Consider the following 9,634-nt stretch of genomic DNA (forward strand, 5'->3'; position numbering starts at 1 on the left):
ATGTTTTGAATTTTAAAATAGTTGTAATGAATTATAATTGCCAGTTTGAAGTATAAAATATTTGGATGGGAACTGTAATTTTTAATTAAAATTTCATATTTGTTGAAAAATGTCTGAAATTTATCAAGTTTCTTCCTTTCATTTATTACACAAACATGAGTAACGTGTTGATAAATAACGTGTTATGTACTAAACACGGAAAAAATATGAAATAAATTACGGACAACATGAGACAAAGTATGAATATTTAGGAATAAATAACAGTAAATTTATGAAACAAAACAAGAACTTTTAACCAGAACATATATGTAAATTTAAAGTCTGTAAAAACTTTAACAAATTTGCACCAAATACATCAATTGTACTGTATTTTGTGTGATTGGTGTTCTAACATATTAACCACATATGTTAGGCAAGTATAACCTTCATGTAGAGAATAAACTTTTGATAGAGAATAAAGATAGAATAGTGAAACAAAACATAGAAAAAAAGATTGAATATTTGAAAATTATGTGGATTGAAAGTGTTATGTAACATATATTTAAATACATCAGATGTTTACCCTACATGTTTTGCGATTGTGGTATGAAGGTTGCTTACACCTACCACATATCCTTAATTTTCTTGGCATATTTCCAGAGCTCTCGGTCCGTACTGTTCTTGGACGACCTGGTCTACGACGAATCAACGGTGGGAGAATTTTGGTAGCTTCATCAAAAATACTTGGTTCATCAACATTGGATATAGGCATTATATGTTCCTGGTAAGTCTTCACATAAGACTCCGTTGTCCAAATAGGATCGTAAAAACAATCTTGTTGGTCTTCAGACAAGCTTTTAATACACAACATTGCGTGTTCACAAGGAACACCATCAACTTGCCACCTTCTACAAGTACAAGAAATCTGTAGAAGATTAACACAATGAGAAGGTTCTGAGTAAACCTCGAATATAAATGGGGCTGCCTGGGCAATATTACAGGTTGCAGCACTATCATATTTTGCTTTCAACAGATCAGTGATGGTTGGACACAAGAACGTCGTCCATTTTTTAGACAATTCTCTTGCTGTGTTCATTTTGTTCATTATATGAATACGAATTGCCTCCAACATTGCTGTAATTGGTAGTGCACGAGCATGTCGAATCTGATTGTTAAAGGATTCTGAGAGTTGAGATGATATCGCCGTGTATCTGTATCAAATAAAACGTATATAAATTTTAAATATTTCTATCTGAAGTCGATAATTTTTAACAAAAAGAATACATACTTTTCAGTAAACTATTGAAATGCGGTGTAAAATACATGTTATTTGTAACATAAAGTCAAAACTGTATACGGTACAATACGTAATGTCAACAAAAATTATCAATATAGTTAATGAAATGAATACACAAATTTATCAGATCGTACCTTATACCGGGAAAGAAAGCATCTGCCCAAGAGGCAGGGTCTAAGGAATTAAAAAATGCTGCAACTTTTGAACCACCCATTTGTATCATCTGATTAATAGTTGCGTGATATTCAGATTCGGGGAGAGCTCTAGCAGCCTTGAAAATTAATGTTTGGAAGAATTTTGATTTTCTAGCTCCATTTGCCAATCTTAAATTCAGATTGTTCCTTAGATGCCATACACAGAAGGAATGGTGTGCTGTCGGGAAAATGTTCTTGACACCGTTGATTATACCATTGTGACGGTCTGAAATAAAGATATACGTCTTTTCCATATTCAGAGCATTCCGCAAATGCCTTAGAAACCAGTCCCAATTTTGGTCATTCTCAACATCAACAACAGAATATGCTAACGGAAATAGACCTGTAAATTGAAAATTATCTTATTGTATGGTAAATTTACAATAATGTTCATACTTTAAAGTTTGAAACCTAAATAAAATATACATACTTTATGTATATTTTTGCATACTTAATTGCAAATGTAAGATAATGTACATAAAATTTTGAAAAAATGATGTTGAAAAAGGAGATACTTTTTTAGATTAAATTGGATGAATTCTAAAATGTTCAGAAATTACCATTGTTACCGTCTTTAGCCACAGCAGCCAGTATGCAACCGTTAAAACGAGTCTTGCAAAATGTACCATCCACATATAAAACTGGTCGACAATATTGAAAGCCAGCTATACAAGCATGTGGTGCAATGAAAATTCTTTTAAATCTCCGAGACACATCGTCAACTTCAAGTTGTACTATGCTGTTTGGGTTGGTACGTGAAAAGGCATCAGCATACCATCTAAGTTTTGCATATGAGTCTCCTTCTTGACCAAATGCTTCATTCATTGCTACTTTCTTCCCCTCATAAGTGTAGTAATATGGAAGTTGGACAGCGTAATCTTTCAAGAAGTCTTTTTTCAGACTTGCTGTCGAACGATCCGGGCTTCTTGTAACATCATCTAAAATAAGTTTCCCAACAAATGAACTGTTTAGTTTGGGTTTCTTGGTCTTCTTAATGAAATCTTCACAGTCATGTTTCATTTCCATGTCTTTCAAAATAAACATGGATTCGCATTTCAATGGTGCACATCCATGTACTCTCCATTTGCAATCTTCAACAGGACATACAGCAGTTACCCGCTTCGAATCATTTTTAATAAATTTAAAATCATGGCCAGTATTTATACTATATTGACGAAGAGCAAATCGAAAGGCTTTAGCACCCCCGGGAAATAATTGACCAGGTTCAGTAAACATTTTATCCCAACCATCAGATTTTAATATCGTCTTCTTGCTTTGTAATGATGAATCTGCTTGAATCTCCATCTGTTCTGTAAAACATAATTATTGATATTGTAAAACAGACAAATAGTTAAGATACGTAAACAATTCAAACTGTAAAGAACTAATTACGTACTTTGTTCTGTTATAATGAGAATATCAAAATGTTGCAAATAAAGTACGCATACTTTGTAGCATTAAAACTGTAATTTATACCTATTAAAACATTTTATACACCACTATGTAAGAAAGTATGCGTACTTTGTAATGAATTTTATATATGCACATGTTATTTACAACACCATATTATTAAAAAGTATATATAATGTAACATAAATTATACATAACGTATACTTCAGACCAAGTGTTTTCCATACAGATCTGAGATTAAATAACTGAAATCTAATACCCAACATTATCTGTACTATCAGTTCAATTTGATCTGAAGATAATCAAAGATGTGAAAAATCTAAATATTTGAATGAAAACATCAGATCTATATTACATGGATTCAATAAAAATGAAACAGATATATCAAATACATGAAATAACACTTTAGTTATGGAAAATTACAGCAATACAGATTCATATTAAATGATGAATGGAAAAGACGATCATTTGATATTTATGCAGACTTCAATATGAATCGTTAAACTATAAGCAAATGTACATAAGATTTTAAACCTGAATAGTTGTGGCTAGAATAAAGAGATAATCAGTAAAAACCCTAAATGACAATGGAGTTTGTGATGATGGCTCTTGATTGAATACTAATCAATGGAGTTTTTTACAGCTGGGCGAGAGTTTAATGAAGGTTTAATGATGATTTCATTTTTAGAGATATAATGGGAAAGTTACTGGATTTCGGTTTCGGAATTATAGAGAGAGAGTTGTTAGTTACATAAAGAACGTGATTGGAGAGAGAAAGTTGAGATAAATATGGAGAGAATCTAATACGGTCTAGAAGGAAAATCACGATTAGATATTAAACGAAGGTTAATATAGGTATTGCATATATAATAAGTATTATATGGATTTGTGTAATCTCTCTAGATGACACTAAAAGGACCGGATATCTATTAAGATTATTATTTAGGTTTTCAAATCCTTTTTAGGATTATAGAGGATTAAATCTCCTATTAGGACCCTATTTTTGGTCTATAGACTCAAAAATGAGTCCATGGGTATATAGACCAAAATCAATTTGATAATAGGTTTATAGACCTTTCTTCTTAGATTATGGATTTTTAGTCCTTTTACAAGAAGGGCATAAAGTATGGATAATTTTTTTGATATTATCCAATGTATCCCAAATCTAAAAACCCCGGGATATTTGAATTTCCGAGGGTTTTGGGAAACTTTCCCAAAACCCGTGGGCGTGATTTGGGGCGTATCTATAGAAGGCGAAACAGAAAGTGGCTGTAACTCTTCATTAAGACGTTTTCTCTCTCTAAACATAACCGATTCCTATTTTCGTCTAAAATCTTTTGAAGATCGAGACGATAAACCCTAAATAGATCAAGAAACCCAGAAAGTTTGCATCCTTTCATCTTCTCCATTCATCTTTTACATTGAAGAATCTCTTCAGGTGAAAAGGTAAGCTGGTTGATAAACCCCTTTTCTTTATGAAATCGATTGAAATCGAAACGTGTGGTTCTTTGAGGTTAAATCGTTATAAATAGTTGTTGCATGTCAGTTTAACTTCATATTGAAGAGGATTTGTTGATTTTGGTAAAGATTTCTCTGAAGATATGAAGTTTCTTTTCGGTTTAAAGGAGATTCAAACAGTTTTAGGGTTTTTTCGTTCGTTTTTTTTTAAAAAAAAGGGGTACAAAATCGTTTTTGTCTCATGAATAATAGATCCTTAGATGTTTTCAAATTACAGATCTACATTAAAATCTTTAGTTTTACTTGAAAAACCTAAATATTCTTTTAAACTTTTATTTCTGTTTCATAATAAGATAACTTTGTGTTATAAAAAACATATAATTTATGGAAAATTAAACCATATTTTTTATGTATGGTTTAATGAAATATTTGATCTTGGTTTAGGGTTTAATGAGATGTCCTTTTCATTGCAGCAAAAGGTTGAACATGGCACCAAAAGGTAAATCTAAAACGAATGTTACCGAAGAAACAAGCACATTAAGAAGGAGCCCTATGAAAAGAAAGGCCACTGTCGAAGAAGTAGTTGTTAAGAAGAAATCGAAAACAAAAGAAACATCAGTATCTGAGGTAATGTATTTGGAATTTGTTATAATTTATTGATATTTTGAAGAAAATTTGATAAATTATGATTAACATACATATATGTATTTATCTTTTAACAGTTTATGCCTTGTTGTATGTACAAATTTATGATATACCTTAAAAATATTCATTCTGTCTAAAAAATTTCCCATCATGTTAGGTAAAGTATGCGTACTTTACATGATTAATGGCTGATAGTTTACAATTGTGTTTTTTTGTCATATTTGCAGGCTGGTGGTAGTTCAAAAAGTTTGAAGTTGAAGGACAAAGGGAGCTCTAGTAAGTGGGTTGATATAGTAGGGGAACAGAAATTAATACCGGTGCAAAAAACATCGGCACTATTCAGATACACACTCAGCAAACCAATAGAGTTAATCAATAGCATACGTTCCTATATGACTGAAGAAATGAAGGAGGAGATTAGCAAAACTCCTTTCAGTCAATTGTTTGATGCTATGGCAGAAGGTACAATATTAAGGGAAAATTATACGAGTCGTCCTACAATTGCCATTTTGGATGTTCTTTGTCGATATAAAAAATCGACAAAGAAATTTGTTATTGGGGGTAAAGAGTTAGAATTCAAACCTGAAGATGTATCTTTGTTGTTGGGAATGCCCATGGAGGGTTCTGAATATGAGGCATTCCCTAAGAAAAATGATCTAGATCCTTTGAAGTGTGCGTTCTTGAACAAATACTTCAAGGAAACACTTGAAGCATCAAAAAACAAAAATATGGGTCTCTCAAGTGCTGTTGTTGGGAATGCACTTCAGAAATGCGTGAGGAACAGTGAACCAGCAATAGAATTTGTTCAACTTCTAATTATGATGTTTTCGGCGAGCTTCCTATTTGCTACTTTGGCTGGTTTCACTGTATTGCCTAGTATTTATAAGAACATCCAGTCTAGAAGAGCAATCAACAGGGTGTCATGGCCAAGAGCCATACATTCATATATGATGGAAACGATCGACAAACATTCAGAAGACCCCACCAAAGCATCTGGTTGCTTGTTACTGTTGCCTGTGAGTATTATTTTTTGAATTAATTTGTTATTTAAATAGCATATTCTTACTTATAAAGTATGCGTAATTTTGATTTCTTTTTTTTTTCTTTAGTTCTGGGTGTGCATGCATACTAATCTGTATGCGAAGAATGCACTGAATGAAACAAGAACCCCAAGGTTCTTGAGGTGGTCTGTTGATGGATTCAAGAATGGAATGGAAAAAGATTTAGCTGGACTTGAACCTGAGGAGGTAAAATCAACTTTTTATGTGAACTTTTATTAATGAAAGTTTAAATTCTCTATAAATATATTGTATTTCTTTTTCCAGTATATGTAATTTATCATAAATTACATATAATTTATGATAAATTATTCGAATGCATCTACAGAACACCCTATGATTTAAGTAACTCTTTACATGCAGGTTTATGAGGATGTTGTGGATGATGTGAGTGAAGAAGAGAAAGAAATGTTGAAGTTTACAGAAAAGGTAGTTGTGGAGATACCTTTTGATGAAGAGTTGAATAACATGGAGATGATGGAAGCCCTAAGTAGAGAAGTAAGTAAACAAAGAGAAGAATTAAAGAAAAAGGATGAGGAACTTGAAAGTTTGAGAAATGAAGTAATACAATTGAAGTTACTTCTAAAGTCTGAAAAGAGGGAGGAATCATTGATGGATGATTATCATAATGAAGGAATGGGTCAAGATAATGGGGACCAGAATGAGGAGGTAGATAATGTTGGGGAGAAAGATAATGTCAGTGATGAGATGTCTGATGGAGTAGAACATGATGATAAAGTACAGGAAGATGAAAATGTTGAAGAACAACAACAGGAAGGTCAGTATTTATTCATACTTTTACTGTTTTCTATTATAATTTGTGGTAAAGTATGCATACTTTATATAGAATATTATTATCACAGAATAAATGATATATTATTTACTTGTCAATTTCGTGATGAATCTATTTTTTTTAACATGATTGTTGTTTTCAGATGATGATGGAAACGTGCCATGCACGGCCATTGTGTTGGTGCCTAATGAGGAAGAGAAGCAATATAGTTCAACTCCCAATTTTGATTTGGGAATAGATTTCACAAATGCACCCGACTTCACCGACGTTGTTCAAGTTGCTCAAACCTATCAAGAGAATGCTGAAACAGAAAGACTCATAGATGATGACTTTGTCGAGACTACTCCAACATCAGTAAAGAAGAAGAGAACAAAATCAAAAGCTATTAAGGGTGGATCGGACAGAACAGTTGATGGGGGTGAAACACCTAAACAGAATTCTCTTATTAAGAGAATCAAACAAGCTCCCAGAACAAGGAAACAAACTGAAAAGGCCGAGCCAAAAGAAAAGGCCGAGAAAGGAAAAAAGAAGGAAATTGCGAAAAAGGAGGTAGTCAATGTTGAAGAACAAGATAAAAAGGGGAAGGGAGTTTCGATTGATGATGATGAACCACTTAGCAACTGGAAGAAGAGCAAAGTTTGGAAGAAAGTGAAAGACAATGAGAAGGGTCTGCTCGAGGAGTTCAACCAAGGAGTGAAGATGAAGTAATGAATTTGAAGTTTAATACTTGTCTTTCACTATGTTATGAAATGTTTTGTTGTTTGTGTTACATTATGATGATTGTAACAAACATAATCTGTTATATCTAATATAATATATATATTTTGCTATAAATTCATTTTTTAAACTAACAACAATTAACATGCAGAACAATTGTATGGGAATCAAATCTAACAAGTGATGTTAGAGGAAGAGAGGTGAATTGGCTTATGATGAACTGTGAAACCGATGCTCAGCTTATAAATTGGTGGTCAAAGCATCTATCTTCCAAAGTTTTAAAAGGGGCTGGACAAGTGTTCGTTCTCGCTTCTGAATTATGGGTAAGTTTTAATTACAGAAGTCATAATTTCATAATATAAAAATTTTTATGTGTATAAATTACATGTTTTGTCAAATAAAAAGGTTAGAATGATAAGAAAAGTATGTATACTTTATTAAGTTTATGTGTTTTGTTTGTTGTAAAGTATGAATACTTTACTGCAATGTAACCGTTTTGTTTTATACAGTATGTTGTTTTTATTTGACAGACAATGATAAATTGCAAGTCAGCCCAGTCAAACATAGACCCCCACCTATCAGGTCGGTTATTAAATGAGGCTGAAAGAGGGCTTATATCTTATATAGTTGCTCCAATGTGTCATGCGATGAGTACAGATGTCAGTAGGGGTATTCATTGGACTTTGTTAGTATTTGATTACTTTGATCAGTCTTGGACCCATTACAACTCGTTGTTCTTTGACATAAAGCTACGTAAACAATGTGAAGAAAATGCTGCAAGATATGGACAATACATATTAGATGTGCTTCACAAAACAAAATATGTGAGTCCTGAATTTAAGAAGAAATGTAAGATTTCGAAGACGCCGTATGATCATCAACAGGGAGAAAAGTAAGTATGCGATATATTTCACATTTTTATGATTACTGTAATGCATACAGATAGTTACATAATTTATAAATTATTTTGTGGTTTCATACTAAATGTTATATCAATGATTGACAGTGCGGATTGTGGACTATTTGTTATGCTTCATATGGATTTAGTATTTATGAAACATTACAAATGGGCAGTACCGGATGAATACCTTGCAAGAGATTGGATTGAATTAGCTCAGCGTAGAAGAGCGGAAGTGACGTACGAGCTATTGAATGAAACCAGAGATTTGTGGAAAAAAACTTTAATATAGTCTAGATTAAAGTATGGTTTTATGTTTTGAATTTTAAAATAGTTGTAATGAATTATAATTGCCAGTTTGAAGTATAAAATATTTGGATGGGAACTGTAATTTTTAATTAAAATTTCATATTTGTTGAAAAATGTCTGAAATTTATCAAGTTTCTTCCTTTCATTTATTACACAAACATGAGTAACGTGTTGATAAATAACGTGTTATGTACTAAACACGGAAAAAATATGAAATAAATTACGGACAACATGAGACAAAGTATGAATATTTAGGAATAAATAACAGTAAATTTATGAAACAAAACAAGAACTTTTAACCAGAACATATATGTAAATTTAAAGTCTGTAAAAACTTTAACAAATTTGCACCAAATACATCAATTGTACTGTATTTTGTGTGATTGGTGTTCTAACATATTAACCACATATGTTAGGCAAGTATAACCTTCATGTAGAGAATAAACTTTTGATAGAGAATAAAGATAGAATAGTGAAACAAAACATAGAAAAAAAGATTGAATATTTGAAAATTATGTGGATTGAAAGTGTTATGTAACATATATTTAAATACATCAGATGTTTACCCTACATGTTTTGCGATTGTGGTATGAAGGTTGCTTACACCTACCACATATCCTTAATTTTCTTGGCATATTTCCAGAGCTCTCGGTCCGTACTGTTCTTGGACGACCTGGTCTACGACGAATCAACGGTGGGAGAATTTTGGTAGCTTCATCAAAAATACTTGGTTCATCAACATTGGATATAGGCATTATATGTTCCTGGTAAGTCTTCACATAAGACTCCGTTGTCCAAATAGGATCGTAAAAACAATCTTGTTGGTCTTCAGACAAGCTTTTAATACACAACATTGCGTGTTCACAAGGAACACCA

At 32.2% G+C, this 9,634-nt stretch overlaps 1 protein-coding gene across 1 annotated transcript; it reads right to left on the minus strand.

Annotated features, from left to right (window-relative positions):
* Nucleotides 1-355: 355 nt before the first annotated feature.
* LOC147557604 (uncharacterized) lies at nt 356-2,775 on the minus strand. The gene is made up of 4 exons (XM_086658902.1): nt 2,031-2,775; nt 1,411-1,813; nt 844-1,190; nt 356-423 (listed from the first exon to the last, which is right to left on the minus strand). Exons 1-4 carry the CDS (start codon nt 2,773-2,775, stop codon nt 356-358), a joined length of 1,563 nt encoding a protein of 520 aa, XP_086515028.1.
* Nucleotides 2,776-9,634: the final 6,859 nt, after the last annotated feature.

The sequence above is a fragment of the Eschscholzia californica genome, unplaced genomic scaffold, assembly GCF_041429995.1.
Source record: "Eschscholzia californica isolate CP2 unplaced genomic scaffold, dmEscCali1.0.p SCAF_2, whole genome shotgun sequence".
Taxonomy (NCBI): domain Eukaryota; kingdom Viridiplantae; phylum Streptophyta; class Magnoliopsida; order Ranunculales; family Papaveraceae; genus Eschscholzia; species Eschscholzia californica.